Source organism: Nothoprocta perdicaria, unplaced genomic scaffold (genome assembly GCF_003342845.1).
Source record: "Nothoprocta perdicaria isolate Ctin4 unplaced genomic scaffold, notPer1 scaffold_469, whole genome shotgun sequence".
Taxonomy (NCBI): Eukaryota; Metazoa; Chordata; class Aves; order Tinamiformes; family Tinamidae; genus Nothoprocta; species Nothoprocta perdicaria.
The window spans coordinates 159,531-178,210 of NW_020455720.1; the positions used below are offsets into that span (position 1 = coordinate 159,531).

The following is an 18,680-nucleotide window of genomic DNA, read 5'->3' on the forward strand; positions in this document are numbered from 1 at the left end:
GGTTGGTAGAAAATGTAATAAAATCTTAGTCTTTAGCTGGAAGTTTTGAGTTAAAAATCTATTGTCTTCCTCAAGCACAAGTTAGGAGGGTTGATTACATTCAGTTGCAAAAAAATAACAATTTTTCTTGAGGAACTCCTTGGCAAAATCTCATGGTACTATGAAACGGGAGGCCTGATTAAACTGCTTAAACAGTGGCCCCCACACTTAAATAAAGAGAAAAAATGTAAATGTTAATATAAGCTCAGGATAATGATAACAATACAGCAGTTGCTTCTCATTATTTCTATGGAAATACCTCTACAATTTTTATTGATTAGACATTAATTACCTACAGATTGATGAAGGACTAAACAGTAATTACAAATCAAAGTGATAGAATTTCACATTTTGTGCCATTTCTCATTCACTTTGCTCAGCTGGAGGCATTTACTCTTCACCTTCGGTCTTCTTGCCAATTTCCCGGCTCTTGGCTCGGAGCTTGTTGACCTGCGACTCCGCGATGTCAGCCCGCTCCTCAGCTTCCTCCAGCTCGTGCTGGATCTTACGGAATTTCGCAAGATTCACATTGGACAGCTCCTCCTGGGGATAGGAAAAGATTCAGGAAAGCCCAAAAGCTATCACTGCCCAATTTCTTACACATGGCTGATGTATATGAGATTTATGGATGGAACGTGATGCCGCTTATAATCTCTGTATCTTGTAACTAAATGAAGGTGATTGCATCCTTGCTGGTTTCTGCTTTAGAAGGCTCAGTGAAACTCATTTTAAAGAGAATTTTGAGTGTTGTTGAATCATTTGTCCTACACTGAACATACCTTGGTATTTTGTCTTTGCGTAGTGAAAAAAAAAAGAGTGGGTTGGTAGGTGCTCCAGACCAATATTTCTAGAGGCAATCCAATCAAATAGCTTAAAAAGATGGCAAGTGTTTAGATGTTTAACAGTATCTGACCGGATTCCTCTCCTGAGTATGAAGTGCTTAAACTCTTTAAAAATATTCAGTAATTGTATAGAATTACAGCTATTTCTATTAAATTATTTTCCAGTTATTTACTGTCATAAAATTGTTTTGAAATACTTGAAGGTAGTGCACTTTCTTAAATGGGAAAATAGATATGAATTAAAGGAAGCAAATAAAAGGGAAGGAGAGATCTGCACCCACAGGCATTCTGAGCGTTTTCGAGCGACTCAACAGTGGTCAGAGAAAATGTATTCTCAATAGCCCCGAGCTGTAAAGCACAGCTGGAGGAGGACAAAAACATTGAGGGTTCAAACAGAGCTGGACAGAGAAAACATCAAGACAGGATTCCAACTCTGCCAAAAGGCTGATTCAGTCACAGAAATACTTACAGCCTCCTCAGCTTGTCTCTTGTAGGACTTCACTTTCATTTGCAGCTTGTCCACTAGATCCTGGAGCCTGAGAACATTCTTCCGGTCTTCCTCAGACTAAAGAGAACAAGAAGCAACAGAGGTGAGAAGTTGGATCCTCCTAACATGACAGGAAAAGCATTTCTTTCTTATGTCTGATTTCTCATTTTGAACTAGCTGACTGTGTAACTGACTGAAAAGAACAGAAAATAAATCCCTAACCATAGGGCTGCATTTTGTCTTTCTGTATGAAGAGCATCAGTATGATGAGGCCTCCAGCCCTACCTGGTAGGTGAGCTCCTTCACCCTCCTCTCGTATTTGCGCACACCCTTCACGGCTTCAGCGCTGCGCTTCTGCTCAGAATCAACCTCCCCTTCCAGCTCGCGCACCTGCAAGGAGAAATGGAGAACAGGTTCATCCTTGGAGCTTTACTGTGGCTGCTGCAAGATATAGTACCTGATGCACATTTACCGGCCCTACGCACCCTGGCCTCCAGCTTCTGGATTTGCTTCTTGCCTCCTTTCAGTGCCAGCTGCTCAGCCTCATCCAGACGGTGCTGCAGGTCCTTCACCGTTTGCTCCAAGTTCTTCTTCATCCTCTCCAGGTGGGCACTCGTGTCCTGCTCCTTCTTCAGCTCTTCTGCCATCATGGCTGCCTGCAGAGCAAAGGAGTAGAGTCAGTTTGGGATGGGAGGCATGTTGGGTCAGAATCCATCCACCACCTGCCACTAAGGAGCCCCCAACTCACATCTGTGATGGCTTTCTTGGCCTTCTCTTCAGCATTGCGGGCTTCCTGGATTGTATCTTCCATTTCACTCTGAATGTGGGAAATGTCTGTTTCCAGCTTCTTCTTGGTGTTGATCAAACTGGTGTTCTGTGAAAACAGCATCACTTACTTGTGTTTGTTAGCTCATAATGTCAAATTAAGAATGTTGCATGAATTTGAGCTATTTCAGATTTAATTCTTTAAAAATTTGATACTTTTTTAATATAAATTTTATTATCATTGGGGAGCAATGCTTTATTTTTCCAACAGTTAATGCCATTAWTCTGTCAGGAAGTACTATTCCCATAAACTGTGACAAATCTCATGAAATGAGTTTGTCTAAGAAAAAGAATGAAAATATTAGAGGAAATTCAAAAACTGCTTCCTGTTTAGCATAAAGAAGGAAGCACTAATCCACTCTCATAGTAATTTTAAAAAAGTTTGAAATGTGGGTGGGATCGATTGTTCCCAGATTATTTTTTTTTACACATGAAACCAGACACTTTTCATAGATCTAAGCACATGACAGTTAGGTGTCAGTTAGCTCCAGTTACTATAATGACATGTAGTTATTGTACGTAGCTACCACAGACCCAGAAACTCATCCCCAATCTCTTGAGCACATTTTTAATGGAAGAACATTTTTAAGGCAATGTGAGGCTTCCCTCATGTTACATCTGCAGTGACAGAGGGGTGAATGCTGCTGTACTTTGGGTGTTCTAGTCCTTTACTGCTCAGATTGCACACTGTTTGGGAGTTTGCCCCTAATCAAATCTGGTTCTGCAATTAAGTGTGTTGCTGATGGAAATTAAGCTAGGATAAAAAATCATGGAAGCTGGAGTTGTGTCCAGTACAACCTGGGAACGCAGGCAGTGCATACACTCAWATCTGGAAGTTCAAAAGCCCTCCTATGCTTGCTAGTTTGGATGGTCAGCAATGTTCATCTTCATTATGTTCCTCAAATTCAGCACAGAATCAACATTTTCAATCAACGTCTCAAGTTGACCATGAGGCAGCARTGTGCCCTGTAGGTCAAGGAGGCCAATGGGATCCTGGGGTGCATCTCCAGCAGGTTGAGAGAGGTGATCGTCCCCCTCTGCTCAGCCCTGGTGAGACCACATCTGGAGACTGTGTCCAGTTCTGGGCTCCCCAGGACAAGAGGGATGTGGAGCTGCTGGAGAGAGTCCAGCGCAGGGCTACCAGGATGGTCAGGGGCCTGGGACATCTGCCATATGAGCAAAGGCTGAGGGAGCTGGGCCTGTTCAGCCTGGAGAAGAGAAGGCTGAGGGGGGACCTGATCAGTGCCTATAAATACCTCAAGGGAGGCAGTGAGGAGGAGGGGGCGGCCTCTTTTCAGTGGTGGCCAGCGACAGGACTAGAGGAAATGGCTACAAACTGAAGCACCGGAACTTCCACAGGAACATTTCTTGACAGTGAGGGTGACAGAGCCCTGGAACAGGCTGCCCAGAGAGGTTGTGGAGTCTCCTTCTTTGGAAATCTTCAAAATCCGCTTGGTTGCAGCCCTGTGCCCCRTGCTCTAGGTGACCCTGTGTGTGCAGGGGTTGGACTAGATGACCTCTGAGGTACCTTCCAACTTTAAGYGTTCTATGCTTCTATGATTTAGTACAGTGAGGATTACTTCAGAAGTCCTAAGTAGTATCATGATGACTACTTCAGAAAACGTTTATCTTATTCCAAGCTGAACCTCTAGTACTGACTGGAGTAAACCATACAGAATGTTCTCCTACTAAACAGTACTACATTTTTTTAGCAAGGCAGCTCACCTGGGTATGGAGRAGCTGCACACGCTCACTTGCATCCATCAGTTCCTGCTCAGCCACCTTTCTGCCTCTCTCTGTCTGTTCCAGGGCTGCGCGTAGCTCCTCAATTTCAGTCTGCATAATGTTTGCTCTGCGCTCCACCATGGCCACCTGCTCYTTCATGTCCTCCTGTGTCCTGAGAGCATCATCCAAGTGTATTTGGGTGTCCTGTAGAGCAAGTGAGAGAATATAAGCTGGCTCAGAGCCCTTTGGCAATGAAAATGTCACTTAAGACTTTTCTCCTTGTGCAACTTTTGTTCAATGGACCTTGAGCACCGCCTGTGTGTTTCTTAGATTCTTCTGTGCCTCTGCTGCCTGACGGTTGGCATGGCTCAGCTGGATCTCTATTTCATTCAGATCTCCCTCCATTTTCTTTTTCAGTCTGAGGGCATCGTTCCTGCTCCTGATCTCAGCATCCAAGGTGCTCTGCATGGACTCCACAACACGAAGGTTGTTCCTCTTCAGCTGGTCGATTTCCTCATCTTTTTCTGCAATTTTCCTGTCAACTTCAGACTTGACCTGGTTCAACTCAAGTTGGATGCGAACAATCTTCCCCTCTTCATGTTCCAGGGAAGCCTGAAGATGGGTAAGTGAGAACTCAGTATTTGTTACATGGCTAATTTGAAACTTAATCTTTAATATTGTAGCAATTGAGACAGTAGCCTTCATTACAGATAGACAACAGTGCTGTTTTTTAGACAACATCTTTACATTTTCCCACGCGATCTTTTTCATCTTGTCTATAAGAATAATTTCACAGTGTATTAAATGAGATACTGGTTTGAGATCCTTAAGAGATCAGTAAACTCTGTATACCTCAGCTTCCTCCAGAGCTGCTTGGATTTCAGATTTCTCCTGCTCAATCTGCTTCTTCACTTTCTCCAGCTCATGGACAGCCTTTCCTCCCTCTGCAATCTGCTCCGTGAGGTCAGAAATCTCCTCTGTAGGGACAGAGATAAATTGCAGAATCAGATACTGAGTAGGAGGGAAATATGCTGCTAAATGCAGGGGACAGGGAACYGTGTGAGTCTGCGAGCAGAGATACAGAAGCTGGAGGGTAAAAGATCAGGTGAGAAACATCTGTGAGGAGCTGAGCACACGGTACTTACGCTGCAAGTTCTTGTTCTCCCGCTTCATTGTTTCCAGGTGGTCCAGGGACTCCTCATAGGCATTCTTCATCTTGAAAAGCTCCGTGCTGAGCGTACGAGACTCTTTCTGGGAGGCTTCCAGCTCAGCCTGTGTTTCCTCATACTTCTGTTTCCACTCTGMCAGGATCTGAAGAGGAATAAGGCCTGAGTATGGACCTGGCAGTCACGAGGGGATACTCTGTCACAAGACGACAAGGTKGGAGCCCATTTTACCTTGTCGAAATTCTTCTGCTTCTTGTCCAGAGCTGCACAAGCTGCGTTCGACCTCTCCACATCAATCATCAGGTCCTCCACTTCATTCTGCAGCCGCTGCTTTGTCTTTTCCAGGGAAGCACATTTGGAGTTCACAGCCTCAACGTGTTCCTCGGCATCCTGCAGACGCTGTGCCAGCTTCTTCCTGGGAGGTGGTAGACACAGATCCCGGTGAGGAAGCACAGGGGAGCCTGTGGGTGCAGCTGGAGTGTTTTTCATAGCAGCACACTTGGCCAGTTGGCAGTGTGAGATCCCCCTTCACACCCAGCCCAGCACCTCTGCCAGCCATTCATCATATTCCCAGGTCCTATTGCCAGGCAGCTCTAGCAATACCTCTGCCCTCTGTGTGCATCCTATTTGGCCTCTCTCTGCCATCCTCCATTTCCTCGGCTTTGTTGCTTTTGTCAACYGACATMAYCTATGGGATATTTTTCCCCCTTCCAGCCATCCTAACCCTAAGCAACCCTAAGTGCTGTCTGACAGCATSTCYGTGGTCTCTTCTGACTTCCCCATTAGCCTCTGCTTCCCCATCTTCCCCACATACTTGGCCTCCTCCAGTTCCTCCGTGCGCTGAATGGCATCCGTCTCGTATTTGGTCCTCCACTGGGCCACTTCACTGTTGGCCTTGGACAGGGCGCGCTGCAGCTCGCCCTTGGCTTCCTGCTCCTCTTCATATTGCTCCCGCAGCAAGTCACAGTCGTGGCGAGCAGATTGCAAGGCATGAGCCAGGGCGTTCTTGGCCTGGGGAAGGAGGACAGGATTGGCACAAGGAGTAGCTGCATTCTGGAGAATCCTCTGGCTGAAATGTTATCAGCCACTGGATTATTCTCCTATGGGAATTATGTCAGTTCACTGGATGAGAAAGCAAGAGCTGGAAACTTGCAAAAGAATTAATAGGTTGAGTGGTAAGAAGAGGGAGCAATGTCACAATGAGGAGGCTTGCATTGAAATGCCTAAGTGGCACTTTTCCTGCCTCTCCTCATAGTGGCTTTGTAGTTCTATATTTCAGTGGTGAAGCCATCACTTAGGCGGAATAGTGCCCCAGAAAAAGATTTTGGAAAGCAGCCTCACCTTTATTTCTTCCTCTAAATGCCTCTTGAGTTCCTCAATCTGTTGGGTGAATGCCTGCTTGCCTCTTGWCAACTGAGAGATCAGAGCATCTTTCTCCTCCACTTGGCGTGAATATTCACCTGAGAGAGTCCAAATAAGTAAGAAAACATATATGTTACTGATTCAGAGGTGGTAACAATAATTAAATGGACATGAGAGGTATTTTGATTTTTTCTTCGATTGACTCTTAGTGATACTCATTGTTGTTCTCCAAGTACAGCGGAGAATTTTGTCTTAGGAGCTGGGATGACAAATATAATAACCTCTTCTTTGATACCTGAACAATCGTACTGTGTCTTTGCACTAAGTTCATTGTTTTTCTGAAACATGAAGCTTCTGGCACGTGTACCACATTGTGTATGTACGTAGATACAGGAAATCGTCTTGGGAGATCATGTAGTCCAATGTTCTTTTTCAAATTTGTGTTAGATAGAGGTTGCCCAGAACTGTGTCCAGTTGTGTTTTGAATATCAATAAGCATAGAGACTGTACAGCCTCTGTGGTTTATAGATTGTTAGACCACCCTTAAAGTATTTTTTTTCTTATGTTTAAATGGAAATTCCTATATTTCAATTTGTGCCTACTTCCTCTTACCACGGAGAACGGTTTGGCTCCATCTTCTTCAGCCCCTCCCTTCATCTATTTATACACATTTATAAGCTCTACCCTACATTTTCTTTTCTCTAGCCTAAACAGTCCCAGGTCTCTCAGTTGGGATTAGGATATATGCTCTGACTGCTTAATAGTTTTTGTGTTCATGTGCTGTACTTTCTCCAGTAGAACAGTAGTACAGTCTTTAGTACCAGGATGCTGAGAACTGGACACAGCCCTCCATGTGTGATCTCACCAGCAGTGAGTAGAAGGGAGGGATCACCTCCCTCAGCCTCTTGGAAACACTTTTCCCAACGCAGTCCAGGATGCTGTTGGCTTTTTTTGCTGCACTTGGAGTTGAACAGCCATGTTCAACTTGTACTCCAGAACCTTCAGGTTTTTGTGATACCTTTTGATCGCAGGTCTTTTTTAGGCCCATATCATTTGCATTGTTCACTTAAAAAACATAAATATCTTACCAGCCTCTGTTTGTAGCCGTGCTCTCTGAGCACTTATGTCATTAATTGTGCACTGGTGCTCCTCCTCCTTTGTCTTAATCTCACTTAGCTGATCTTCCAGGGTGCGACACATCTTCTCTAGATTGGCCTATGTGCATGAAGAACAGAACGAAAAATATTAAATGATTGGTTGTTCAAAATATAGAGTTACTGAGAAAGAGAAGAGGAGAAAAAGGCAGATTTAGGAATGTATAAGTCAAATCCTTCAGAAGACTGATGTAACTTACTATAAAAATTCCATCTCTAATTTTAATACTTGCATAATTCWTAATTTTTGAAAACATACACTTTTGAGCACATACAGTTTTTGTAATAGAGGAAATGGATGCTGGCATGCTGCATCTTGGAAAATTTATTTTTAATTTGTTTGGCATTTACTGATGATGTTATTAGAGTGAGAAAAAGAAAAATAGGGAGGAAAAAGAAATCTATAGAATTGATACAATTTCTATTTTAGAAGAAACTAAAAAAAAAGTTCAGCATCTCTCATTATAATATAATAATCTGAACGAAAAAATGCAAGCCAACAAGTTCCTTACCCTAGGYGTTTCAGGTATACATCTTACCAAACCTACCCACCTCATAGTGTTGTACTAGAACTGAAATAGGTAAAACCATTGTAAAGTGAAACTTTTTATCTTTAAATGTGATTAATTTAACTATTTTAAAATATGAATATTCATAACATTCAAATTGCTTTGTACCTTGGCTTTGGAGACAGACTCCATGTTACTGGCCAAGTCATCAATCTCCATCTTGAGCTCACTCTTCTCCTTCTCCAGCTTCTGCTTSACACGCTGAAGGTTGTCTATCTGCTCCCCGAGCTCGGCTGTGCTGTCCGCATGCTTCTTGCGCAGGGCGGCAGCGGTGGCTTCATGCTGCAGAGTGGCCTCTTCGAGGTCRCGCCGCATCTTCTGAAATTCGGCCTCGCGCTTCTTGTTCATATCGATCTGGGCTGCCGTAGCTCCCCCTGCTTCCTCCAGGCGCTCGCTGATCTCCTCGAGCTCCCTGGAAAGCTCTGCTCTCTGCTTCTCTGCTTTGGCGCGAGAGGCACGTTCAGCCTCAATTTCCTCCTCCAGTTCCTCAATTCGGGCCTGTGGAACAGTAGGYACTGTTCAYACCTATGCCCTGCTCCAACTGGGCCTTTGTCAGTGTGAGAGAAGGGAGGGAACAGGGACTTGCCTGCAACTCCTTGATCTTCTTCTGCAATTGCATGCCCAGGGCTTGTTCATCCTCAATCTTGCTCTGGATCTGACTGATTTCAAAGTCTTTCCTTTGTACAGAAAAACTTTATTAGTGCCCAAATAAAAACAAGGGTGCACCTACACAGCAAAAACATTCCCATGCTTACTTCTTCAACTTCTCATCCAGCTGTTGCTTGTCATTTTCCAAATCCATTGTAGATTCATRAGCCAGCTTTAGGTCCCCCTCSAGTTTCCTCTTGGCTCTCTCAAGGTCCATGCGCARTTTCTTCTCCTGCTCCAGGGACCCTTCAAGCTAAACAGAAGACAATCATGAGTACTCTGCCAGCAAAGCCTACTTAGATCCCTGTCCTGTTMATKCCRAATRTATACTTACATCATCCACTTGCTGTTCCAGCTTGGTTTTAGCTTTKGTCAGCGTATTGACTTTGTCCTCTTCTGCCTGCAGGTCATCCAGTGTCTGCTGGTGGGCCTCTTGGAGGGCCTTTTTCTCTTTTGTCAGCTTGGCAATGCTCTCATCCAGAGCTGCCATCTCCTCAGTGAGGTTTTTGACCTGTGAGAAGAAAAGAACGCATAGTAAGTAGAAGACGTAGCTACAAATGTGCTGTACCAGACAGAATTGATTTTGGACCATGAGTGACAAACTATATGTTGTACCTTGTTTTCGGTGGCATGCTTTTCCTTCTCAACTTTGGCCAGCGTTAGCTCTAGGTCATCAATATCTTTCTTCAGCTCTGAGCATTCATCTTCTAATTTCCTCTTCTTGGCTGTCAGCTCAGCATTCATCTCTTCTTCATCTTCTGCTCTCTCTGTCAGTTCCTTGATTTTGGCTTCCAACTGGATTTTGGTTTTGATCAGCTGGTCACATCTTTCTTCAGCATCTGCCAACCCATCAGCTTCCTACACAGGTATTTCACAGAATGTTTTACATTATTTTCTTCTTATGTCTGCCTCATAATTAGTTTTCATCCTGATTTTTAAAGAAGGAATCACTATTCTCAAAGGTGACATTTCTTCTTGCTGAATGTGAAAAGAACCTAAGGCTACTAACTTAGATGGAGACATTTGTTTTGCAGACATGAAAAGCAGGTCAGATACTTCCTAATCCTTACTAGTGAGGGTAGTGTGAAAGGGATCCTTGATGTCCCTGTTTTATCTCCAGGCTAAAAAGAAGATGCCTGCTGTTACATCACWGTTTTTCCCAAGAAATGCTGGAGAACTACCACCCGCTCTGAACTCCTTTTACTCCACTTGAATTCATTTGTCGCTCTCCAAATGAGAGCATTTATAGGACCCCCAGACTATGTCCATTGATCAGATGATCATATATGAAAATTATGCAGTAAGACTGAACATWATAGTTGCTACCATGTGTGATTAAAAATATGATACTGCAAACTCTACAATTTATTCTTTTGAAAAATTATCTCTTGATTTAAAAACCTAAGGGGTTGGCATTAAAACTCATTGCAAAATTGTTAATATTTATGTGTTTCGTTTAGTCATTTTGGTATGGTTTTCCTTTGTATTTTAGAAATTATATATGTGGTATTACTCTTTTGGGATGTGATATTTCTTACTGGGATACATGTGTTTATTTTACACAGAACATTATGAGTCAAAAACAAAATGCTTACAGCCTGTACTTGGAGCTGCAGGTCATTTTTCTCCTGCATCAAAGCCACCATTTTCTCCTCCAGCTCCTTTCTCTTTGCCTCAGACTTTGCAAGCTCTTCCTTGGTTTTCTCAAACTCTTCCTTCATATTGGCCATCTCCTTCTCTGATTCTGCACTCTTCAGCAGAGGTTTGATCTTGAAGAACAGCTTCATCCATGGCCAGTGCTTGACATTCATGAACGAGCGAACATTGTACTGAATGCAGAAGATGGACTCCCTGAAACAATAAAACATATGTTTAATTTTTTATGTGACTATATGCATATAGACACAATTATATGTACAATAGTTATACTTAGTGAAATGCATGTACATATGTGTGTATGTGCAACTAGTTGATTATTTTCAAAGATCAAATGGGTAGTTCTATCAGTTTATCAAATAAGGAGAAATAAGCTAAGTATTGTTATTTTTTTTTCCTAAAAAAAGCTACGAAAGTTTTTTATACTCGTAGTACTAGCTGACACTCCCAAATGCACGATACTGGTACACTGAATTAATGAGAAATAAAAGGAAGTTCAGTGAGAAGCAGCTCATCTTGACTTTTGGTCACGTCTTTTGTTCATATCATGTGATGTGGATTGACTCAAGAAGTCAAATATTGTAAATATCAACCTTCTTTCCATCATTTTCTTGAATTCCACTCTCATGAGGAAGCCCCGGCAAATGGCCTGTGTGCGAGTGATGAGCTGTGCCAGCTTCTCATCTCTCATCTCCTCCAGGAGCCCCAGCAGCCCAGCTTTGAAGAACACCTGGAGAAGGGGAATATTGCAGCACGTCACTGTCAGGTGGCACCAAGCACAGCCACAYGGTCCGTGGGTCAAGGAGTGTTTGTACCTTGGTGTGACCAAATTTGTACTGGGTGTGGTCCACATCAATGGAGCCAAGGAGCTTCTCAGAAGCCTTCTTGCTGTCAATGAACTGTCCCTCGGGGATGGCACTTGCATTAAGCACCTTGTACCTACGGTGAGAGGCAGAATATGAAGACAGATTTATGAAAGATCAATCAAACCTGCAACCAACTGGTGCCATTGTTAAAATTCTCTGCAGAAGCATCAAAAACAGTCTACTTTCTTTAGTTGAGCAATACTTGCTACAGAATGGAGACAGATCTCCAAGGAAAACAGCACACCTTGTTGGCTAATGTCTGATAGCCAAATGAGATCTCTATTAGAAAGAAGAAAACATGGGGATGAGARGCAGCTCATCATCAAAAGTAATGGCAGAACATATCACTGCTACAGTATTAGCAATACTRTAGAAATAATATAGAAAAGTAGAGCATTTTTCAGCTGATTTTGATAATCAGCATATGAGAATAAACATATGTCATGGTTCCCGCTTTCTAATCCCTCGCCTGAAGGTGTATCCTCCTTTGGTACGTCCTCCTCCTCTCTGAGGTATATCCTCTAGATTCATTCTCTGCAATGTCGGGAATTAAAATTAGATATTTAGAACTCACAGCCTTCCCCAGTAGAGGAGAGTGACTGAAGCTTCTTTAATTCCACAGACAGAAGCACCACTCATTGAGTTCTATGATAAGCACAGGGTTATGGCATTTCCTCACAGCATTCCCTCATCCCTATTTTCATTCTCCTTTTCAGCCAGTAGAGAAAGAATCAAGATGCTASGATTTTGTTCTTTTTTTTTTTAGGGTCATTTTATCACAAAGTCTCTTTTATTTTTTTGATTAGTACTTTGGTACTGGTCATCTAACTTTGCTATCCAAAAGTTAATTTTAAGCTAGTAATAATATTTAAAAATAGTTAATTAAAAGATGATTTGTCCCATACTAAAAAGTGAATCAAAGACAGGAATCATTTTTGCCTTCTGATGTTGCCTGTTCTTCTCATTAGCTAGAGAAAAACTGGAAAACAAACTTGAACAACTTGTGTATATCCAAGAACAGGTACAATAAATTCCTTGCATGGCTTTCACAATAATTAAAATCATTAGGAAATGCGAGTTTTTCATCAGGGTTCTGATGATGCATGGAAAAGTGGAGCCTGACCTTTGTTTAAAGTCTGCGTAGAGGATTCTGCTGGGGAATCCTTTCCTGCAAATTCGGATCCCTTCCAGCACACCGTTACAGCGCAGCTGGTGCAGCACCAGTTCATGYTCCATGGCACCTAATGAATGACATTATGAATTGATACTTAGTTGGGCTACACAGAGAAGAGCAGGTTCATCACAGTGAGGTCCTTGAACATCTTACCAGGGGTTTTTGTTTCATTGGGAATGAGGCATCGCACAAAATGAGGGTGGGTGCTTCGCAGATTGCTCATCAGCTTGTTCAAATTTTCCTATAAGAACAGGAGCAAAGATTTGTGTTTAAAAATGATACTTCTGCAACCTCATAATTAGGTGGAGTAAAGCSATTGTGATAAGGTTATGATACAGCAAATACTTCTGGTCTATTTTGAAATTCAAGTAAATTAGTTTGTCCAATGACTCAATGGGAATCCTTCATTTTTAAGAAGCACAACCCCTTATCCTTTCTGAACATAACAGTTTTGTGTATTAGATCAAACTGAAATGATTGATCTGAAGTGAGTTTTATGTCTCTAATCCTTATAAATTGTATTAATTGTTGGAAAAAATAAAGGGGGACAGTGGAGAGTCTTTAGTCTACATTACCCGGAAAAGAGCYGACACAGTCTGGAAAGAAGAACCCTTCTTCTTGCCGCCCTTCTTGCCACCTCCACTGCTCTCTAAATAATAATAATTGAAAAAAAAGAAATTTAGCTTTTACAGAATTCTTTTCTGTAATAAAAGCATGTTTCGCATTTCCCATCTTAGGATCACTGTGGTTAAAGTAATACTACCAAGAGTKATTTTTAAACATATACATCTTACCATTTCAATTACTATTGCAGTAACTACTTTGCTGTAAATTATAGTAGAAATGATTTCCAATAAATCACCTGCTTCTGCCCCACCAACAGATGCAAAAAGTAAGGCAAGTGTCTTCAGAGATGATTTCTGGTACAGCCCCACAACAGTTTCATTCAGGGGGTCCTTGTTCTTCTCAAGCCAGCCGGTGATGTTGTAGTCCACTGTGCCAGCGTAGTGCACCAGGGAGAAATGAGCCTCAACCTTTCCTTTGCCAGGCTTGGGCTTCTGGAAGTTGTTGGACTTGCCCAGGTGCTGGTCATAGAGYTTGTTCTTGAAAGAGGTGTCAGTTGCCTTGGGGAACATGCACTCCTCTTCCAGGATGGAGAAGATGCCCATGGGCTGGAAGAAATAGCAGCACAAAAAGGAAGAAGAAAAGAAAAGAAAACATGAACATGCAGAAGAACTGCACAGAGGTCAGAAAAATCATGATACAGGTTGTTGCGTCAGGTGTAAGTGCCACATGCTGGACTGTTCAATTTTTGACCATAGAAAAAGAAACCTTTTTAAACTAAAGAATTATAAAGTGCATAGAGCCCAATAACCTTCTCAATGAGCTCAATGCAAGCAGCCAGGTCCATGCCAAAATCAATGAACTCCCAATCAATTCCTTCTTTCTTGTACTCCTCTTGCTCCAGCACGAACATGTGGTGRTTGAAGAACTGTTGCAGTTTCTCATTGGTGAAGTTGATGCAGAGCTGCTCCAAGCTGTTGAACTGTGGAATACAGAGAGATAGACTTACTCGCAAATTTTTCTTCCATGAACACTCTGCATCTTCTTGCTGATTTTACTTTCAACTCATGAAGGGCTCAATTACTGAAATCCTGAATTTCTACTCATGGGATTGGCCAGTTGACTAGGATGTTCTGTCATGTAACATAGCTACACTTTTAGACCAGGTCTTACYGACATATTTTTAAACTCTGAAACAGCTGCACAGCTTAATCCAAGAAGTTAGTCATGACAGCTGGTCTGCTTGGATTTGTCTGCAGTGCCGATCTAGTCCCAAGCACTCAGAGTAAATTTGASCTCAGTATTAATGAAATTTTCCTTCAAGATGATTGATTTATATTTCTTCAAAATCAATTTTAACACACTAGTTTTTAAAAATTCCRGTGTCACTTTTTCTTAAAATTTTCCTTTCTACATCCCCAACAGAAATCTGTAAAAAACACCATACTTGTGGCTTAATAAATACTATGAGAACCAAATGTGGCAGTGCCATTCCTAAATATATGTCTGGATTATCCCATAAATAATAAGATCCATAATGACAAAAATAAATATTTCCGTTTCTTAGTACTCCTTTGAAGAAATTTTGWATGGAGACCTTGCACTTACATCAAAGATTTCAAATCCAGCAATGTCCAGCACACCAATGAAGTACTGTCTAGGCTGCTTGGTATCCAGCTGCTGGTTGATACGAACAACCATCCACAAGAACATCTTCTCAAAGACAGATTTTGCCAGGGCACCTACTGAATTGTACACCTAAACAACAGGGAACAGGTATGATATCAAACAAAAGAGGAAAAACAAAGGTTTAATTCAAGCTGTGTTTTCTATCGTGCCTTATTTCTTACCTGCTGCACAGTTTGACCTTTGGTCACATACTCATTCCCGACCTTGACTCGGGGATAGCACAGGGCCTTCAGCAGATCAGCTGAGTTCAGACCCATGAGGTAGGCAGCCTTGTCAGCAACTAAGCTCAGAAACACACATCAGGATCAAGTGTTAGCCCTCTGGTAAAAGTATCTTGTAGTAATTAAAACATTTCTCTAGAAGCCATGTATACTRTAAGTCAGTGGCTAAACAGACAAAATAATCCTCTGGTTTGATATGACATTCTTATGTCTCTTTGCTAAGTCACAATTTCTGAATGAATGGAAAAGCAAAATTTTTGATAGGAGTATACACTCTACTGAATATATTCAGTAAAACTATTGTCATTGGACAGAAAAGAAGTTTATTATGACAGAAGTGTGAACGGGCTATCCTATATCACTTTCCTACTATGTCCACATTCTACCTATGGGTAAAGTTCGCAGAAGTAGGGGCTAAGCACAGAGAGAAATTCTGTTTATAAAAAGTGGCAAAGGAAGAAGGAGAAGGAATGAAAAAAACATGTATTTACTGTTCTTCTAGTTCTTCCAGTTCTTTCAATGATATAGCTCAGAGTATTCAAACATGAAAATGGTTGACTGTCTTGTTCAGTTAGGATGGGGAAGTAATATGCTCGGGGACATGAAAGTGAGKGCTTATGCTTATTTCCTAATTTCTTTACAGAAGAGTGATCTATAGGTAAAACAGCAGTTGATAGAATCTTGATCACTCTTAACCATTCTCACATTTCTCTAGCCCGTAAGACCCTACCAAGGAGWAGTGAAGATTCAGGCCACATTTCCTCATGGTACTATAGTGGGTTCAGCTGCATATTTTGTAAGTACCTTCTGTGCCATCTGGCTCTGCTTGCTCCTCTCGTTGTTTCTGCTTAAATTTCAGATTTCCATAATGCATGACAGCGCCTGTCAGCTTGTAAATGGCCACTTTTTCATCMGCAGTGAAACCCAGGATGTCAATGGCACTCTGACAAGGAATCCATGAAGTAAAGACAYGTGATAAGCTCTTGTAGTAGGAGTATAATGATTTTAACCTTTCATCATTTGTTAGTTTTACTCCTTTGTTCTACTTACGTCTGTGGCCATCAGCTCCTCCTGGTCATCAATGCTGGGAACAGTGATCTCCCCTTGACTTACATATGGGAAATCATAGGGATTGGTTGTAATAAGCAGCATTTCTGAAAACAAAAGAAATAATACTTGTGAGCTCTGTTTAACTGAATATGAAAGAATTCATTCTTACACATTTCCAAACATTTGGAATTACGGTTCTTTTCCTACCAATTAGCTCTGGCTTCTTGTTGGACATAATTTGATAAAATATGTGGTAGCTTCTTTCCGCCTTCAGCTGGAAAGTGACTCTGGACTTCTCCAGCAGATCTGGCAARGAAGAGAAAACAGTTAGATATGCAGTGCAGCAGGGAAGGAGTGTGGAAAGGAATACAGGCAGTGAAGAAAGGTCTCTTACATGTTTCAATATCAGCAGAAGCCAGTTTTCCTGTGGCACCAAAATGGATTCTGATGAATTTACCCTTTAAGGAAGAAAAAAAACCTGATAGCAATATTCAGGATTGATTTTGTTGTGCTTTCTGTTTTAGAAACATCTCTGGGTATTTCCAAACAGGTTTTCAAGTTCACAGAATAGGTATTTTGTTAACATCACTTGAAGGAATGCAGAAATATTTCCATTTGCAAAAAAATATAATATCTTGACAAAAGAACTTACAAAGCGTGAGGAGTTGTCATTCCTCACGGTCTTGGCATTTCCAAAAGCCTCCAGCAAGGGGTTGGCACTGATGATTTGATCCTCAAGTGTCCCCTAAGACAGCAATCATATTGTCATCACATCATAGCTCATAAATGCAGCTGACAGATGCAGAGTGCTGTTCCTAGGAACTCACCTGCATTTTGCCTGCCTGTTGTGGCTGCTCCTCCTTCTTCTTATCCCCGCTGGCTGCAATTGTTGCAAAGTACTGGATGACACGCTTGGTGTTCACAGTCTTGCCTGCCCCGGATTCTCCGCTGGGAAGCAAAAGAGAGAGAAGCAGAGAACGTATGGTCAGGCAGCAGGTCCCCTGGCACAGAGCCACCCTTTGGGAACTGGAGCAGGGAATGTACGTACGTGATCAGGATTGACTGATTCTCGCGATCTGTGATGGAGACAGAACAAAAGCTACTGTCAGAAAACTGAAAATAAAACATAAACTATGTTTTATTTTATTTTGTCAGAACAAAATAAAACTTTGTTTTATTTTGTCAGAACTATGCACAGAAGTATGGACATATACGGTCCTTAAAGCTGTATTGTATCTATTTGCCCTTTACATGATTCTCTTTAGAAAATCTATCTGATCTGCCTACTCATCTGTTAATTATCTGCACTCACCAGTTAACATGAACTGATAGGCGTTGTCAGAGATGGAGAAGATGTGCGGAGGGGCCTCCTGGCGCTTTTTGCCTCGGTAGGCCAACACCACCTCCGGGTTGTACACCGGCAGCCACTTGTAGGGGTTGACAGTGACACAGAAGAGACCCGAGTAGGTCTGCAAGGACAGGACACAGCAAGTTGGCTTCCACCTGCCTTGGGGCRGCGCTTCTTGCTAGCTSCTTGAGAGGAGACCGAKGCCTGTACTTACGTAGATCATCCAGGCTGCATAACGCTCTTTGAGGTTATACAGCACAGCGGGCTCATGGAGGTGGGTCATCATGGCCATGTCCTCGATTTTGTCATACTTGGGAGGGTTCATGGAGAAGACTTGGTCTTCCTTCACGGTCAGAGTCTGCCAAAGAAAGAGCAGATGCAAAGTGTTAGCTAAAAGTCCAGTGTGGGATTATATTATATTTTCAAGACTTGATGTTTTTCACCCACCTCTCCACCTTCAGTCTTGACTGTGACCTTTCCTCCTTCTTTGCTCTGGACTTTGCTTTTCACATAGGATTCTTTGGCATGCACCACAAATACTGATGACTTGGCATCAAAAGGCTTGTTCTGGGCCTCGATTCTCTCCTTCTCTGACTTGCGGAGGTAAGGAGCTGCCTCCCCAAAGATGGCCATTTCAGCATCTGTAGACATGGCTGCGGTTTACTGGGAGTAATGAAGCAAGGTCTGTGAGGATAGAAAAATACATTACAGTACTTAATGATGGACTCTTATCATACAGGATGGTAGATTTTCATTGTTCTTTGGTATGAAAAAATCAACTGGTTGAATTGATTCTGTCATTTTTCTATCTTGCTAAATCAGAGTTGTCTTCCTTAATTTTCTTTTTTTTTTTTTTTTCAGGTATTTGAATCTCTAGGTTCCTTTTCAGAGGAATATTTTCCACATATTTTTCTTCATTTGTTGAAATAATAGGATAATCAGATCCTTTCTGAGGTTCCGAACACTGCTTTCACTAGATTTCACAGCCTCCAGAATCATGAAAGTATTTATTTCAGTCTATGAAGTCTTATTTGAGAAGTTTCATGCAGTGGTGAAGCCACCATAGGCTAGATATATTGTTCCAAAATTAATGCTGTTTCAGTTTTATCCTTCGGGTTTTTTTCCCTAATTCTACCTAGATCATTACCTACCTTTTAAATGTTGAGTTCCTTTCCTAACAGATTAAAAATTCCCTTTCCATCAGTTAGTTTCTTGACAACAAATAAACTAAATATTTGGACTCCTACTAGCCTTCCTTTATGGCTGAAAGTAACTCRCACACTTTCATTGCATAG

At 41.9% G+C, this 18,680-nt stretch overlaps 1 protein-coding gene across 3 annotated transcripts; it reads right to left on the reverse strand.

Annotated features, from left to right (window-relative positions):
* Positions 1-429: 429 nt before the first annotated feature.
* Positions 430-18,036, reverse strand: LOC112953879 (myosin-1B). 3 transcript variants are annotated; one of them, XM_026047000.1, is made up of 38 exons: positions 17,833-18,036; positions 17,600-17,743; positions 17,350-17,506; positions 17,086-17,113; positions 16,880-16,985; positions 16,690-16,782; positions 16,432-16,495; positions 16,245-16,343; positions 16,038-16,141; positions 15,792-15,930; positions 14,928-15,046; positions 14,686-14,835; positions 13,889-14,059; positions 13,376-13,685; positions 13,089-13,162; positions 12,667-12,754; positions 12,463-12,580; positions 11,289-11,412; positions 11,067-11,203; positions 10,413-10,668; positions 9,433-9,675; positions 9,152-9,328; positions 8,925-9,070; positions 8,756-8,846; positions 8,278-8,667; positions 7,535-7,661; positions 6,426-6,544; positions 5,899-6,095; positions 5,316-5,499; positions 5,064-5,229; positions 4,771-4,895; positions 4,222-4,530; positions 3,919-4,122; positions 2,117-2,242; positions 1,854-2,024; positions 1,654-1,758; positions 1,351-1,446; positions 430-582 (listed from the first exon to the last, which is right to left on the reverse strand). In XM_026047000.1, the coding sequence occupies exons 1-38, from the start codon at positions 18,034-18,036 to the stop codon at positions 430-432; spliced, it is 5,814 nt and encodes a 1,937-aa protein (XP_025902785.1). The 3 variants fall into 3 exon arrangements, with proteins under 3 accessions (XP_025902785.1, XP_025902783.1, XP_025902784.1); XM_026046998.1 differs by having other exon boundaries at positions 16,865-16,985; XM_026046999.1 differs by having other exon boundaries at positions 13,089-13,155; positions 13,372-13,685; positions 16,865-16,985.
* Positions 18,037-18,680: the final 644 nt, after the last annotated feature.